Source organism: Paralichthys olivaceus, chromosome 8 (assembly GCF_024713975.1).
Source record: "Paralichthys olivaceus isolate ysfri-2021 chromosome 8, ASM2471397v2, whole genome shotgun sequence".
NCBI lineage: Eukaryota > Metazoa > Chordata > Actinopteri > Pleuronectiformes > Paralichthyidae > Paralichthys > Paralichthys olivaceus.
Genome location: NC_091100.1, coordinates 16,095,936 through 16,113,394, shown reverse-complemented (window position 1 = coordinate 16,113,394; position 17,459 = coordinate 16,095,936). Strand labels below are relative to the sequence as shown.

The following is a 17,459-nucleotide window of genomic DNA, read 5'->3' as shown; positions in this document are numbered from 1 at the left end:
ATTCATTACTGCTTTTTAAGTGGATGATAAATCATGCTGACACTTTACTGTTCTGTCTTTTCCCTTCTGTCCCTTTTTCATGTCACTCACTTCACACTCTGCTGATCTCCCCCGGACTCCTCCCCTCCCCCTCTCCCTGACTGCTCATCTTCCACCTCCTTTTCAACCGCCTTCTTCCTTCCAGTCATCCGCCTCAGTTGAAGGACCAGGGTGGTCCTGGGGCCCCCCAGCAAGCTCTGTCGCCAGCACAGTTACCCGAAGAAGCAGAGTGCCTGACAGTGCCCAAATACAAGAGGGACCTGGTGCAGAAGCTGAAGATCCTGCGGCAGGAACTGTCTCAGCAGCAACCCCAGGCTGGCCACTGTCGCATCGAGGTCTGCCGTGAGGAGATATTCGAGGTATTAAAAAGAACAACATGTATTGCGCAACTCAGTGGAGGATGACTCTTTCATACACTGATTAACACAAAACCAGGCTGTACATTTTTTGTCCTTTTTTCCACATAGCACTGGTGCTATAGAGCTTGATAGTGTTGTAGCACAGGCCACAAAGTTGGTAAGTATAGTGCACTTAAATAAAAACATCAATATGTTCATATTGGCAGTTCTTAAATATATATATATATTTATATTGGATTAAAAAAGTGTGTAAATTACTAATTAGAGAACAAAAACAAACTTGGGAAGTTGTGTGTTTGTGCGTGTGTGCACACATATGATTAACGACATGAAAATACTACTTCGTATTCCTTCATCAATGATAATTTACCACATTGTAATGTCTTTGGTGAAAAAGAATGGATTATTTGTACAGAATTGTGTGACTTGGCGTCTGATGAATGGGTTTGTGGAACGGTGATGTGGTGGTTAGCACTGGCGCCTCACAGCAAAAAGGTTCCTGGTTTGAATCCTGGTTCGGCCAGGGTTTATCTGTGCTCAGATGTTCTACCCATGGCAGGGTGGGTTTTCTTTAGATACTACTTCCTCTCAGATTGAAGTAAGGTTAGTATGAAACTCTGAATTGACAGTAGGTGTGATGGTGAGTGTGAATGGTTGTTTGTCTCTGTATGTTGGCCCTGTGATACGCTGGTGACCTGTCCTGGGTCTACACCGCCTCTCGTCTTTCGTCAGCTGGAATTGGCTCCCCCCACAACCCTCAAAGGATAGGATAATAAATGCAATAGATAATGAATAGATGGGAGTATGGTTTTGATAACCATGGTTTTTATTCACATGACAGACAACAACTTGGAAGTAGAATAACATTATGTCTTCAGTCCAACTCAAACACAAGCAAGTACACAAAGTCTCACATCACAGTTCACACAAATAGAGCTGTTTCAAACAAAAGTACACAAAAACTGTATCACATCGGTGCTACAGCAGTAAATGTGTTCATCGCCAAAGTTCTTTTGTAGCACGTGCAACATATATCTCACTCTATACAGCCATGCATGATGCTAACAATGCAGTTGATTTAGTAGCCTAATGTTCCTGAGAGCAGTCATAGTAGCTAGAATGCAAAACGAATACAAACACTTCCTTTGTGTTCACAGATCATGAACCATCACGAAAACTTCACTCAACTGTTTCACTTCAACAGAGCAAATGCTTGTCTTCACATAGTTATGATCATTAACATGACACTCAAACGTAATATTTCTCCATGTTCATTAAACCATAAAAGTAAACATCTGACCGCAGCTGCAAAACACATGCACAACTAACACACCATGAATTTTATGTGACGTGCATTGATCATGTAAAATTCATCATGGAGCATTCACAGCATCGCATGCTGACATCTAAAGTCTAAAACATCCATGAGAACAATGGCAAACCCAGATAGTTGGATTTTACTGGCATTTTTTTACCCTGTTTACGATGTTTGCCCGAAAAGGGCCCGAGGCAGCGCAGAACGACTACTCGGAACCACTTTATGATTTCCAGGGAAAGGCAGAAGAAAAAGACCTCCACAACACCACAAAAAAAGGTTTCTTTTTTCCTTTTCTTCTCCTCTCCTCCGTCTCTCGTTTTCTTGCTCTCCCAATCATTTGTTCTTCTGAGGCAGAGGCATTCTTTCTGGATGATTTCAACAGCTACAGGATTTGAGGGGGGGAGGAAAGAGCGGGTGAGAAAAGGAGCTCAGGCAGCAGTGGCAAGTGTGCGGGGGCCAGACATAACTTAATAACTACAAGTAGAGCAATGAAATATATGACTTCACCGCCCTTCAACGTGACAGCTGTGGAAGGGGAAAGTTAAGTGTGAAAACCAGCTTTGCAGACCCAGGAACCAGCTCTGTAGCTTTACCACTGGCAGCGTGTGCACGTGAGTGTGCATGTACCTGCAATGCTCATAGTGTGATTTACTTTTAATGCATGTTCTCTGCATCAACAATGTTTCACTCTCTTTACGTTCAGCCATTAATGCCATGAGGATTTTAAATATTTTAGTCACTTTTTATATACATTTTGTTTTCCTCATCAATTTTTTACTTGTACATTGTAACTGTTTTGAATGATACTTTACATATTAACCTGAAACTTTGACTCTTATGTTAGCAGCTTCAGATAAATGTCGTAGTAGTTCTGTTAATAGGCTATTAATAGAGGAATGTAAAGAGGAAACTGGGGGGTTGATAAAAGGAGCTACAGAATTATCAAAATGCATCAGAAATGTTACTTCTTTATTTTAGAACAACACTTTTTTTCCATCCATCCATTTTCTTCTGCTTATCAGAGCTCTGATTGTGGAGGCGGCTTGTTAAGCAGGATATTCTTGACAACCCTCTCCTAGCCACGCTTTCGAGCTCCTCCTGGGGGATCTTGAGGCGTTCCAAGGCCAGATGGCACATGCAGCAAGTTCTAGGTCTACCACTGAGTCTTCTCACAGTTGGGTATCTCTGGTTAACCTCCAATAGAAGGCGCTCAGGAGGCATCCTGATTAGAAAGCCTCAACTATCCCCTTTCTAAGTGAAGGAGCAGCAGTTCTACTCCGAGCTCCCTCCAGATGTCTGAACTCCTCAACTTATCCCTGAGACTGAGCCCAGCCACCTGACGGTGAAAACTCATTTCAGCCTCTTGTATGAGCAACTTGTGTTTTCGGTCTCTACCCAGAGCTCATGACTATAGGTAAATGTCGGAACATAGATGGACAGGTAAATTGAAAGCTTAGCCTTGCAGCTCAGCTCCTTCTTCACCACAACAGTCCAGTACATTGTCCACAGTCCTGCCAACACCTCATTGACAATACTTGAGAGTAACATCTGGTGTATTTATAGCATCTTAAGACTGAATCTGAATCAGAGCAAATACACAAGCCTGAGTATGTCAGTTCTCTCTGGTCCTGCAGTTGTAGATCGACAACATTCAGGTCATTTCTCAACTCTTGTTACAAACTTTATGTTGTTCCCCTGGATTTTGTCAATCTTGATTCATGCTGCTCCATTATGGACATCAGTCTTCTCTGTGTGTACATTTTTTTTTTTTTTTTTGTAATTCAGAATCAATCAATCAATCAATCAAACATTTTGTTTGTATATACCATATTCACGAACCACATTTTGCCTCATAAGGTTTAGCAATATGTGGCATCATCTGCCCTTAACCCTCCAAAAGAAAATGTACCAATTAAAAAAAGATAGTTTTGAATTATCCTTGAATGCTAATATTGTCCAGGACTAAGCTATTGTGACATCGTACCAGTCTGTTTTCCTTCCCCTGCTCTACATGTCAATCCTGAACTGCGAAGAAGAAAACATCTGCAATGAAAACATTCTTTCATGTTGACAGTCATAGTTCCATGACCTAGGCGTGAAGTGACAGCTCACACACAGCTCCAACAGTCCAGTGTTATTTCTGCAGTCTTCCTCCCACTCAACATTAGTACATGGGCTCTCTGTAGGTTTGTTAGTCCCATAACAATCGAATTTTTGTTTGTTGACATTTAACTTCTTCTCACATCATGTTTGTATACACACACACACCAGCAAAGCTTTAAATTTGAAAATTTAAGGACCATCGTTAATGCACTTTTTAATATTAGATTGACTGTGTGTTGAACCATAGGAGTCGTACCGACAAGTGATGAAAATGCGTCCAAAGGATCTCTGGAAAAGACTGATGATCAAGTTCAGAGGAGAGGAGGGACTGGATTACGGTGGGGTAGCAAGGTAATTTGTGGTATTTACTTTTCTGCTTTTGTGATTTTAAAAGACAGATTACATCCTTTACGTTTGTTTACACTACATTTTCACAGTGAGTCTCTGTGTCTGTGTGTGTGTGTTTTAGGGAATGGTTATACCTGCTGTCCCATGAGATGCTCAACCCATATTACGGCCTGTTCCAGTATTCCAGAGATGACATCTACACTCTGCAGATTAATCCTGACTCTGCCGTCAACCCGGTATTTTATTATATTATTTAGTTTCATAGTCATCTTTGTGAATTTGTGAGTGTTTCAGTCATTAGATGTAAATGAAAATGTAAAATAAGTTTTTGTTTAAACATCTACACAGATCCTGGCAGGAAATCTTTAGACATTCAAACTAGAGTCACATTTCAGCTTTCGTATGACATCATGCAAAATATTTCTTTAGATAAAATAGCAAGAGTGACATAACATTATTTTAGTTATCAGATTCTTCTTAGTATATATATTCCTGCTGTAGTTTGTTAGATCCTTGGTAAAGTGTGCTGTGTGCAAAAAACGGAAGCTATATATAAAGTGCATTTTTGTTTTGATTTGATTTATATTAATTAAAGCCTTCATATTAATATTTCTGGTTTCATCTGCAGGAGCACCTTTCGTACTTCCACTTTGTGGGTCGCATCATGGGAATGGCGGTGTTCCACGGCCACTACATTGATGGAGGCTTCACTCTGCCCTTCTACAAACAGCTGCTGGGGAAACCCATCACGCTGGACGATATGGAGTCTGTCGATCCTGATCTCCACAACAGCCTCGTCTGGATCCTGTAAGACCTTTTTTTTACCAGGCAACACACTGTTTTCCAAATGCTCCACTCTGACAATGTTAAAGAGAAAAAACACATTTTATTTTCTTGTTAAAACGAGTGGAAATACACATTTTCCCAATGCTCATTTTGAACTTGCTACAACTTTGTCCTGGCTGTGTGTAGTGTGTAGACAGGGTGGAAAAAAGCAAGTGTGTTGATATATACACTAAGCATTAAAAACAGGATAGACATTCTGTAGATGCACCATCCAACAGTTTAACAAATACCAAACCAATTCTAATGACTTTAGTGCCCTCTGCTGCCACATCAGATGAACATCATCCGTTTGTACCTTTTGCCATTTCTGTGAGGTGCTATTGTTTTTTAGAACACATATGGATACTGAGTCATATCCCAGTAGATAATCTAATTGATAATGTTTCCTGTTCTTATGACTCATTCTTGCTGAATTACCACTTACAATGAAAAGTTTAAAAATTGCTCAAATAAAGTTCTGATTCCAGTCGTGACTGTCACCTTCTGTCTCTCTCTGCTCAGGGACAATGACATCACTGGCGTCCTGGACCACACTTTCTGTGTGGAGCACAACGCCTACGGAGAAATCATCCAACATGAACTGAAACCTAACGGCAAGAGTATCCCTGTCTCAGAGGACACCAAGAAGGAGTACGTCAGGTAAGAGGAGGACTATCACCTCGCTGCTTTCCCACAGATCTTCAGTGGCTGTGCAGACTGTCACGTTTCCTTTGACTCAGCATGGTGAACATGAGTCTGGATTTTGTTGTTTGAGAAGCTGACGGAAGACTTCTATGTTTCTCACCTTCCCCTCTGTTCCTCTTCTCTCTTGTTCCGCAGGTTGTACGTGAACTGGCGTTTCCTTCATGGCATCGAGGCTCAGTTTCTGGCCTTGCAGAAAGGCTTCAATGAGGTTATACCTGAACACCTTCTCAAAGCCTTTGATGAGAAGGAACTGGAGGTATAGCTTTCAGAGTCATCTCAACACTGTTTACTGCAATACACAGCTTCACACACACACACACACACACACACACACACACACTTAACCTCATTTACCACTGTGCTTTATTTTTCTGTTTGATTGGAAAATACAGCAGCAGAAAATCACCAACAATCTCTTGTCTAATAAACTGATTTATTAATGTGTTTATATTCATTTTCTCTGGCCCTCTCTACTTTCAGCTGATAGTGTGCGGCCTGGGAAAGATCGACATCTCAGACTGGAAGTCCAACACCCGTCTGAAGCACTGCACCCCCGACAGCAACATCGTGAAGTGGTTCTGGAAAGCCGTGGAGTCGTTCGACGAGGAGAGGAGGGCTCGGCTGCTGCAGTTTGTCACTGGCTCATCCAGAGTCCCGCTGCAAGGCTTCAAGGCTTTACAAGGTATTTATCTGTCTTTGTGATGACATGTCTTTTAGTTTGACCGCTGCTGAAAGGTCAAACTCAGGTTTTCTCAGACTGGTTCAAAAACATTTAAAGAAAGATAAATGATGTGAGGACTTTCAAGAGTCTATGTGCTCTTTCCTTTTAATGAGATTTTCCAGATTAATAAATGTGATTGTTATCTCTTCCTCTAAGTATTCCTGTTCTCATAATAGTTCTTTTATCAAAGTTTGGCTTTAATCCAAATAATTTAGATAAGTGTTATTTTTGTTTCTCAAACTAGCTTTAGAGAGCTGACATCCTGCCCTGGTTCTGGTTCAACTTCTGTTCTACTTGGTTGAACAAAGCCGATAAACTAATAACGTGAAATATAATCTCATCCATTCAGAAGAGCAGAGCAGATTTTTTTTCTCAAGTGAAGCACTTTGCTTCTGTAATAATAAAGTAAGACTGACCTCTACAGATTGAGGCCACAAAGACAAACAATTGATGTCAGTGTTACCGTTCAAAACCCGCAGCTGCTATAAAAACCATGATGTGGCTCAGACTAAAGATATATAATGTTGAACATGTTTAATGCTCAGATATTATTTATCATAGAATTATTTATTGAAAGATCAGTAAAAGAAGCATTAGATAAAAACGCTTCTGACGTGAGCAGTGGATCAACGGCTCGATTACACACTGAGGGTGGATGCTGGATTTGTGTTCTGACTGCAGGTGCTGCAGGACCAAGACTCTTCACCATCCATCAGATCGATGCCAACGCCAACAATCTGCCCAAAGCTCATACCTGGTGTGTGTCACATGCACCTGCACGCACACACACAAACACACACACGCTTATTTTATCACAATAATGCCAAACAATACCTTTCTTTCGTAGCTTCATTCACTCTCTCCTTCTCTCCAGCTTCAACCGGATTGACATTCCGCCCTACGAGAGCTACGACAAGCTGTACGACAAGCTGCTAACGGCTATTGAGGAGACGTGCGGCTTTGCAGTGGAATGAGAGACGCATAGGAGAGTGTGTTTGTGCATGAACATGTGTACCTGTGTGCCAGACTCTGATAGATTTATTATTGTAATTGCGACATGCCGACGGGCTCACTGTGAGTCGGACACGTTTATCTTTGACCAGCCTGCAGTCTTCCTCTTATCTCACCGCTGTCCACGTCACGTTTGAACAGCTGCTAGAATCATCACATCCTTTTTGTCTTATTTGTTAATGTTTTGGTGTCGATCATGTGAAATACAGAGAGCAAATTAAGAGCTGCAGCGATTCCTAAATCAATTTTCTTATCACGTGGAGTGGACAGACACTCTGTCTGGTCACCTTACTTTGAGTCTAATCATATAAGGAAGCAGATTATCAACTTACAGTTCGAGTGTTTTAAAAAAAATGAGGCATTTGAGGAAGTGAGGCTCTATTTTTTGTTTTGCATTTTGAGCTGATTAAAGGATCCTTGTCATGCTACTGAATATGTAACGTCGCTGGTAGCCAGATCTTGCCCTAAGTAGCCATGTCAACCTCAAACAGTACAGGTTGCCACCAATTCATCCTACCTCAGTAGAACGCTTTGACATGTGACGGGTTTTATTCCAAAATGATCTCCATCATTTGTTGACTGCTCACATCATTCCCATCAGAATAGAACAATGTTTCATAATTAGTTCAATTTATACACCAGCAGTTATTTTGTACCTGTTAAAACATAGAATAAAAATGGTAAATGTCATTTTGAAATGAAACTCTCACAGACCCACTCGGCTGCACAGCAGGTCTTAGGTCTTGTGGCGTTTTCGAGTCGAGCTCGTGGTAATTGTTCAAAGATGAGAGGATGACGGACTCTGGTGAAGAAGAATAAGAAGGAGGCTTAGATCTTGTTTTTTCAATCCTGAATCACTGCACACTTTGGCCACAGCTCTCGTAAACCTGTGTGTGTCTGTGCGTTTCTGCATGTTTACACAAATGTACGTATGTGTGTAAGGAAGGTAGACATTTTGTAAACGAGCTCCCCTTCACCTCTGCTGACACGGTAACCTGTGTATGTCACCGTGAAGCTAATTGAACCTCACAGTTTGATTCCGGTTCGTCTTCCTTTTCTCCAGCGGTTAAAAGTATGCATGTTTTTCTTTTTTTTTCTTTTCATTCTATCCAACCCAGTGTAGCTCAATACACTTCCTGCAGGATCATAAGTGCAGGGCACATCCGTCGTCGGGACAGGCGTCATTAAAAATCCTTTAAAGGTGGACGTCTCTTTTCATCAGTTGAATAAAGTAGAAGTATTTCTTTTCTCTCTCATGTCACTTTAGAGCACTTTACAAACTCAGCAGTGATGTCAGGACGGCTTTCTTCACCTTAGATTCAAATATATCATGTTTTTATTTGCTAATCGATTACATTAGAAATATACAGAGTAAAAAGTATCTATATACATGTAATGTTTGAGTATATATATATGTACAAATGCATAGCTATTTTGTATATTGTTGCTTTTTTTCTTTTTCTGTTCAATTTAAATGCAAGCATGTTGCTGTCTGTCACAGACCTCTTTGCATTCTCAGGTGAAGTTGCTCTTTTTTTTTTTTAAACATTTATGAGGTTAGTATGTGAGAAGGAGTCGAACTGGTTTAAACGGAAACTATGTTTCAGAGGACCTGTGGTTAGACTCACTGTAGAGTGAGATTTAAAGTGAGATGTTGATCACAGTCACTTCTTGACACACACACACACACACACACACACACACACACACACACACACAGACACACACACACACACACACACACACACACACTTTCATAGGAGAACAACAAGAAAGGCCATATTTGCTGCTCCTGACATCTGTGTCACCATTAAATACCAAACAGCACAGACGACCACATTGTTTCATACGCACGGGTCTGTTTGCCACATGAATTTTGAAATGGCGAGGAAACAGCCTGAAGGCCGTCGGCGTCCTAGCATCCTCAGAGCTGCAGATGTCGGCAGTTATCTGCCCACTGATGCGACGCAGTGAAAATGTTAAAACCCGTGAGGCCACAGTGAGAAGAATCTCCATCACCAGAGCCAAACTTTAAAAAAAACCTCTGCATGAACTAAAGCTAGAGAGCTCAAGCCTATTTATTTACTTAATTATTACTCTTGGAAGATATGTTGACTCAGAAAAATCAGTAAAATCTTTTTTTTTTAATATGTATTCTGCATTTATTTGCAACCGTGAACAGTTTGTCAGCCGGCACTCAGAAAACCTTCTTTTTATTTGTTTGTGGTCATTGTGAGACAAAACAAGAACAATACAGTGACATCATCGTCTTTTTTTTTTTTTTACAGTAACAGAGACTTTTACCTTTAATAATAACTTCCCTCAGAGGCAGAGAAGAAATGCATCACTAGTTCTTTTGCACATAATATGCATATTTGGGCTCCAAGTTATAATCAGACACTTCCTTCTATTCACCAAATAGTTAATGGACTGATTGATCTTTTTTGTAGATAACGTGTATATATACACACATGTTCTTGATATCCACACACACACACACACACACGTATGTTTGTCCAGTGCACACAGTTCTCTTCTGCTCTTTGTTACTTTGCGTCGGCACCACGTTTTCTGGCTGGTTCAGTCTGCAGTGCAAAATATTGTGGGGGTTGAAAACTTAGACGAGGGGAAATCACACGTCTCCTCAGTCCAGCAGCCAAATTATACATTCACACATAATCTATTCAAAATTATCAGTGTTAAATTGATCAATCTTTGATTTTTGTCTTTTCTGATCTGATTAATCTTCTGATCTCAATTACGAGTCGTTATGTTTAATTTGTTACAAACAACAAGCCCCCCCCCCACAGTTTTAGCACAGATTTACTTTAATGTGCAGTTTAATCTGTGTGTGTGCAGCGTATGTGAAAATGACTTTGGATTGAATTCAGTATAAAACAAACCTTTTTTTAACTGCACCATGTTTTATTTCTTTGATCTTCTCTCTGTTTTTGTATTTATTACGACAGTATACGTGTTCATAGTTTTTCACATCAGCTGCTCTGTGAGCTTGTAACTGACACCTGTACATAAGGACAATAAAGAAGCAATGTAATAAACTTCTTGTACCCTTGCAGAAAGCTGAGCAATAAAACTATGCTGTTTGGACCTCACAGCATTACGTTTTATAGAAACACATCTATCACTGTCTTTTTTTTTTACTGCTGAAACGTTCATGTGATTTTCATAGTGTAATTGTTTACTGAAATAAACAATAGGATTAAATATCATGTTAATGCGACAACTCACACATGGTCAACATATACGTATGAACCTTCAAATATTAAATGACTGTGAATTTAAGATACATATAATCATGTGTAAACATGGGTGGTTTGAAGATGTATTCATAGTCTTACATCTCACATCCTTATGGGGATTAATAAAATATTTATGTTATAAAACTCCATTACAAGCAAAAATCCTTGTAAATAAGTATCATCAGAAAAATGAACTTATATAAGTGCATTTTAATCATTAGCTTTTGCTTCATTGTCACAACAAATCACATGTATAAGAAGTACACAAAGTAAACAGTAACTAGTGTCAGATGTGGGTGTTTTTGTCTGATTGTTTTTGTCTTGTGGAGTAATTTGACTAAATATTGCTTTGGTTTATTTTAAATGTCTGCCTGAAGCACCTTGTTTAGAATAGTGTTGTGTAAATATAATTATTATTATTATGAGTATTATTATGCAAGCTCAACAACTATAAAACCATTAAACTTAGAAGAACTGACTATGACCGGGGAATCAAAAGTAAATCACTTATATTCAGGTCAGTATTTTCATCTTGGTTATTAGAGCAGGATTTTACTGTCTGAATTAACTGCTCTGAAATCGCTTTATTATTATTGTTTGTTAACCTTGGTGATCATTTCATGGACTCATCATCATCATCATCATTAGATCAGTCACTAATAATGAAGCAGTGCACACGTGAGCCAGGTCAGAACCATAACACCAAACCAGGAAGTGAGATGAAGTTATACTCTTTGAATTCATATGTATCCAGTGTGCCTGCATCGCCCCCTAGTGGCCTCCTGCAACACAGCTCATTTTGTGTCCAGTTGGTTCACCCGGAAGTGACGTCTCTGCCGTCTTCACAAACATGGCGCCTGCCGCTGGAAGAGAAAACTGAGGCTGGAGGAAGAAAGAGACAGAGACTGAAGCTTTCAACGAGGTGAGAAGAAGTCGGTGTCACATTGAAACAAGTATCAACAAGTGAAGAAACGTTCCGGTGTGAAAACGAAGCCAGAGACGGATTTATTGTTCCGGTGTGTTAGCTAACTACTGACTTAGCTTCTGAGCTAATGTGACACACAAGGCTGTTGTTCGTGTTTTTAGGAACTTGATGTTTTCTTCCTGCAGGTGTCTGTGAGTCAGGTGGAGCTGACAGAGCAGGGCTGACACATGGTGAGTGACGCTGCTGTTCACTCACTCGCAGCTTTGAGTCAAACTTTCTCCGGACACAGACATTTCCGGGGTTTTGAGGTGAGGGGTGGTGCAGCAGGTAGAGGAGGTGGAGCTCAATGATTCTGCTACAGAGATCACATGTTGTTCTTTGCAACATGTTAGAACAACATGTTGTAAACAACAACATGTTGTTTACAACATGTCCACAAACAAACAACAAAGAACTGATTTGATCATCGTACATTCTGAGACCATCCTGGGATGTGTCTCCCCAGTTTCAACAGTAATCTGTTCTAGTTTTGTCAAAACAAACCCTTAATTCCTTGTGGTAGACCATGAATCATGTGGGTTTGACAATGATTGATTTGCTTCTTGTTAATTAAGTTTGGTGGGTTTGCGAGTGCATCATGGAGGCTCTTTATGGTTAAGAGTGGAAGGATAGGGGGTTTTACTGGTTGACTCACACTTAGGTTAGCTACAAACCCACTGCTGAGAGTTTTAAGAAACTATCCATTTTTTCATGTGATACAATTAAAGCTGAAGTCACATTCAGTAGGCACACTCTGTGCGTTGTCTCGTCTAGGACTTCAGAATTGTTAACCAACTTGGTTACATCACGCCACGCTGTCACAAAAACCACAGGGTCCTAGATTTGCGGTTCTGGTTTTGCAGGAATCTCTTACGCCATTGACGCTTTCCGTTATCATTAAAAGCTTTCTTGACAACTGTGTGGGGGTCGTCTGCGTGTATTGCTTTGCTTTTTCATCCGGAGATGTTTCTATTCTTTTTTGTGTGTCTGTTAGAAACGTCATCAACACGCCTGCTTGCTTGAGTTGAATCCCTCAGAGGATCTCCTGCTGTGGTCTCACATGGTTCTTATCGTTTTTTATCCACTGGCCACAGAAACTCTGCAGAAAGTCCGGAGCTTCTCATTTGTCATAGTGAGAGGCTTCGGACTTTATTTACCCTGGAGAACGTCGACACGAGCTGATGTGCGAACAGAGCAGGAAATCCTCTGCAGGATTCACAGTGAGCGAATCGGTGTGTGGATGATGTTTCTTTCATTGTACGTGTAGAAGACACAGACAAACATATCTAGAGAGCTTTTGGTGACAAGGGACGACGCTGATGATGTACTGTAAACAAATACATGTGGCCTCGCAGCAGAATGTAAATGTTACACCCTGCTTCTGTCTGCTGCGTCACGCCTTACCTGAACGCTCGGGAGATTTCTGTGATGTTATGAACGCGTCTGAGAGGAGAATCTCCTACTGCGATGTTCACGTGCGAAAGGCAACCTCCAGAGAAACAACAACCTCTGGAGGTCATGTGTGAAAACCGCTTCACCTTTTTAGTGTTACTGAACCACTTCCTGATGCTGCAGCCGATGACTGCATTAAATGACCACTGTAGGATTTAGGGGACCTTTGTAGAAATCATTAGTTTCCTGTTACAACGAATCATCATGTTGTTGTTATATTATATTAAGTTATAATATAACTTCATATCTACACAGGAGCGTGTCCTGTTCCACGGCGCCACTGAAGTGATCGCTTGAATTTGGTGGCGCCATAGCACGGATTGTAAAACTGAAGAAGAAGAGGAATCAGTGGCTGCTGGTGCTGGCTGACGATGTTTCAACACAATTATTGTTTAGCACAAGAAAAACCCAAAGAGCCTGATCCCTTGCTCACAAAGAAGGAAAAACGCGAAGAGGCAAGACTGAATCGGCTCAAGCGGCTCCAGAAATCGAGGATAACTCTTGGTGCTGCCTATCCCAAATGGAAATCGCTGCTGAGGGATAAATGTTTTAAGAGCCATGCTGACGTTGCCTTTTATCTTCTGGACAGGTAATTGAGCCCAGAGTTCATTTTGTTGTTTTCTAGATTTAGCTGGAACGTGGCTGAGGGCATAGTTTCCTTCCCTCATGTCAATGTTGAAAAATATACAAGTGCCATCAGAAATGTAAGTTTATATTTTTGTTCCAAAACAATGATATAGCTTTTAATTTAAACCTAAAATATGAGTAAACCAAACGGAAATGAAAAAACACTTAACATGACACTTTACATTTTACAGTCCAGGTGGAACATGTATTGATTCTAATAAAATTATCAAAGTTGTACTTTGTGACCAAATCAGAAGGAAGAAGACCTTCAGGCCTTTATGAAACTGATAGTATGTATTCATAACAGACACTTGGCGTACAGTAGATATTCCAGGTTATCGATCCATGTCCAGGATCATGCTTGTAGCTGTCCGGTTGAAATTCTCCCAGCTCCTCAGGACCTCACATGATGTGATGAAGCTGTGATTGTGTCATGGAGCTGTAATCTTCTTGATGTTGCTCTTGTTTCTCCAGCTATGAGAGAGATCTTGCACCACTGACTCACATGAATGAGAAACCGGTTCAGGTCACAGCTCCAGCTGTGTGTGGCCTCGGTGCTTCGAGTTGGATGTACAGGCAAGTGTCACATTGTGCTAACATGTTTCACTACCAACTAGGTGATGGATGTTTTGTGTGCAGTTGCATCTCCATGTGTTCTAGAACACGCTCTGGTTCTTCTTTACAGAGGTGAACATCTGAATGTCAAAACAGAAGCCACAGAAGCTCAGGGCCTTGAACGAAGGTAACAGTCATAATGTCTTTACGCTACGTGTCTGTTTGTCCATCCCCTCATCTGTTGCTCAGGTCATGGGGACTAAAGTCACATGTCATCAGGACCTGATTGGGGTCAGTGGTCAGTTGTTTGGAATATGTTAGTGAAAGGTTTGGGGCCAATATTGTAGTAGTATGTGTGTGGAGAGCTGTGTTGCTGTTTCTCAATGTATTTGTGCATTATCAGATTTGTAACAGTCTAAAACGTGTCGTGAGATTTCTACAGAAACATCTACAAATGTGTGCATAGATCTATGAATGTGTGGATTAAATTTCTCTTATAAATCTTTATTTGCATCTTTTTATTTCTGCTTACAATTGTTTTCATAATGTATTTGAATGCACAGGCTGTGATATCAGGTGTTTCCCCGTTTCCTTAGTGTGTCAAAGCTTGTTTGTGCAAATCTGCTCGGTGACAAAGAGTTGGGTTCAGAAGCAAACATCGTCTCTGCCACAGACAATTCTGCTTCTAAAGAGTCTGACATCATATTCTTGCAGTGCTTTAAGTGAAAAGTTTGGGTGCACTTGAATGAATGAATTTTATAAATCATTTCTCAAATACACTGACGTGCAGGTAATCGATGCTTCTTCGTGTGTTTGTGCAGTGATTGTGATAGTATGGATTATGAACACCCACTCATGAATTCACCACTTGAAGCTGAGTGGGGGACTCTCGCTGCTCCTTCTTTTCAGTCGTCTGGAAATGCAAAGGTAAACGTGACTGAAACATGAAACATTTCACGTTATAACAAGAAAAAAGCTTGACAGTGTCTCTTTGTAGCACAAGTTAGTTTGCTTTAATAATGTGAGAATGGGAGAATTACAACTCCTGCTTTTTAATTAAGTTCATTTAAAGCGATACAATATACACACTGTTGTTTGTATCATACAAAGAATGTCCTCCCATCATTTTAGCTTGTTTTAGCAGCTTGTCTTGTCTGCACCACTTCACGGTGGATGTCTCACCATGTTATAGTTTCTATCTGAAAACATTACACACTGATCAGTCATCATCGAGTTTCTGAAGCAGCTCGGAAGTGAGCTGCTGCTTTCAGCCTGTTTATAAAACCAGATTGTTTCCATTTGAGTGGAAGTTAAAAAGATTGATTTTCCACCTGTGTTGATGATCTCCTTCATTCACTTTCTCGTTTGCATGTTATATTTGGTATCTTTCCAGTATGATTTAATCGATCCAGTGCTGTTGCCTGTTTCTACTGATCTGTGCTGATGGATTTCTGTTATTCGTCCCGTTTTAAGGAGCGAGTGAAAGAAGGTGCAGCTGGTGAAAGAGCGGGCAGTCAAGATGAGCAGACGTCAGAAAATGACGGTGAGTCGACGTCACGTTCCTAAAACTCCAGAAAAACAATCTGAAGATCGGTTTGTTCACAGAGCGACGTCATCACTAATGTCTGTTTGAAATGGATCCACAGATATGGAAGAAGATGAGGATGAAGAATTCAGCACCTCTTTAAGTGTGGGAGACGGACGTTACCTGGTGGACTTAGGGAGGTACGATGATGTAATGCTAATAATATAAAGAGCACGACAGCATTTACTCAGACGAAAAAAAAACAAAAACATTTTCTTTTCCAGAAGCTACGAGATAGTGAGTGATGTTATATGCTGCAAATGTTCTTTCTTCTGAATCAAATGGTCTATGGTCCCGATTCTTCTCGCAGCTGGTTGAACTGCTTTCAGACATAAAACTCTTTCATAGGAGCTATTCTACAAGTGGGCGGTCACTGTCACACTCTATAGAACAGACTGAAACGAGGGCGCTCACCTCTCCTGTGACTGACTGTTGCATCTTTTCTCTCACAGCCCCTCGGAGTTCATCGTGGATGAAGCCTGCATCCTCCAGCTGTTCAGGTCGTGTCGGGAATGCAGCAGACAATGTAAAGTTACTAAATATGTTAAAGGACTGAAGCTGGTCGTTTTCCAGGATTGTAGTTTCTGTCGGAGCAGCTTTGAATGGACTAACCTGCCAGACGATGATGAGAAACATGATGAAGATGAGGACGACGACAACAAAGACGATAGTGATTGGCAGATCAATGGTAACGACACAGCCCACGAACAGGCAGACACATCACCTCCGTCTCCGAGGAGGTGATGTGTCAGGAATGAGCAACACGTTCCAGATGATTTCCTGTTTTAACTCTGGATTCAGCTGGACTTCTGGGTATTATGCTGCGTTTCTCTGGAACGTCTTCACATTCTCTCGCCATTAATTATTTACAGATGCCATCACACGTTTAAAGAACCATCTGATGCAAACTAGGAGGAGATAATGCCTTTTCTAGTATGGTCTGTTAATGCCACACGTTGCCCTCCACTGGAGAATGTGATTCTGACAGTTAAACACAACAGCAAAGATGGATCCACTTGTTCGCTTTTCTTTTTTGGCCGCGTTGATTTGTTTCTTCAGTCGTCATCAAGCTGCTTGAACAAGCAATATTGAAAAATGAAGAAAGAAACACTCATTTAATGTTAATGGTTCAAACTCAAGATCCCTTTACATCTGGATTTAACTTGAAATGTTCACGTTTGTTGACAAGTTGCCAAACTGCAGGAAAACCACTTTTAGAACCAGGAGTCAATGCAAAGGTCTGAGGATCTTAATCCAGATAATGTTATTAGATACACATGACACATTAGTATCAGGTGTAAATAGGACGTGTTTTAGGCTTTTATTTTTCAGTCAGTCAACCAAAATCTGTTTTTTTTTCTATTCTCCATACATGTTCTTAAAGGAACTCCCTCTATCAGGAACAGTCAGTACATGTGTGAATCTACAGTGATTTTGTTTTTCTCCTTGTTATTCAAAATTTTGCTTTGGTTTTTTTACACCATCAGATATAAAATTCCCATGTTTTGATACTTTTTGGTCAAATGGATTTTAAAATGATGAAACTTCAATAAAATACTAAAATAACAACATGCACCCTCTGTAAAA

General features: G+C 40.5%; 2 protein-coding genes across 5 annotated transcripts in view; both read left to right on the top strand.

Moving 5' to 3' along the window:
• The window catches only part of LOC109627350 (E3 ubiquitin-protein ligase SMURF2), a 61,196-nt gene extending 51,047 nt beyond the window's left edge, over positions 1–10,149 (top strand). Inside the window, exons 12-20 of the mRNA XM_069530275.1 lie at positions 185–398; positions 4,067–4,170; positions 4,289–4,403; positions 4,796–4,974; positions 5,515–5,652; positions 5,833–5,953; positions 6,178–6,379; positions 7,100–7,175; positions 7,293–10,149. Coding sequence (XP_069386376.1) covers positions 185–398; positions 4,067–4,170; positions 4,289–4,403; positions 4,796–4,974; positions 5,515–5,652; positions 5,833–5,953; positions 6,178–6,379; positions 7,100–7,175; positions 7,293–7,392 — 1,249 coding nt within the window. The 3' untranslated portion in view covers positions 7,393–10,149. The remainder of the gene's footprint in view (positions 1–184; positions 399–4,066; positions 4,171–4,288; positions 4,404–4,795; positions 4,975–5,514; positions 5,653–5,832; positions 5,954–6,177; positions 6,380–7,099; positions 7,176–7,292) is intronic.
• Positions 10,150–11,473: 1,324 nt separating this feature from the next.
• LOC109627714 (uncharacterized) lies at positions 11,474–17,441 on the top strand. 4 transcript variants are annotated; one of them, XM_020084471.2, is made up of 9 exons: positions 11,474–11,611; positions 11,800–11,844; positions 13,361–13,694; positions 14,207–14,308; positions 14,418–14,474; positions 15,109–15,214; positions 15,761–15,830; positions 15,934–16,012; positions 16,325–17,441. In XM_020084471.2, the coding sequence occupies exons 3-9, from the start codon at positions 13,477–13,479 to the stop codon at positions 16,614–16,616; spliced, it is 924 nt and encodes a 307-aa protein (XP_019940030.2). In that variant the 5' UTR covers positions 11,474–11,611; positions 11,800–11,844; positions 13,361–13,476; the 3' UTR covers positions 16,617–17,441. The 4 variants fall into 4 exon arrangements, with proteins under 4 accessions (XP_019940030.2, XP_019940032.2, XP_019940031.2 ...); XM_020084472.2 differs by having other exon boundaries at positions 11,510–11,705; XM_020084473.2 differs by lacking the exon at positions 11,800–11,844 and having other exon boundaries at positions 11,475–11,611.
• Positions 17,442–17,459: the final 18 nt, after the last annotated feature.

Bases quoted from the DNA above. Each gene is read 5' to 3' on its own strand.
- LOC109627714 (XM_020084471.2), top strand. From the start codon at position 13,477: ATGTTTCAACACAATTATTGTTTAGCACAAGAAAAACCCAAAGAGCCT. The intron at 13,695-14,206 runs GTAATTGAGCCC...TTGTTTCTCCAG, and splicing joins GCCTTTTATCTTCTGGACAG to CTATGAGAGAGATCTTGCAC. The intron at 16,013-16,324 runs GTACGATGATGT...TTTCTCTCACAG, and splicing joins TACCTGGTGGACTTAGGGAG to CCCCTCGGAGTTCATCGTGG.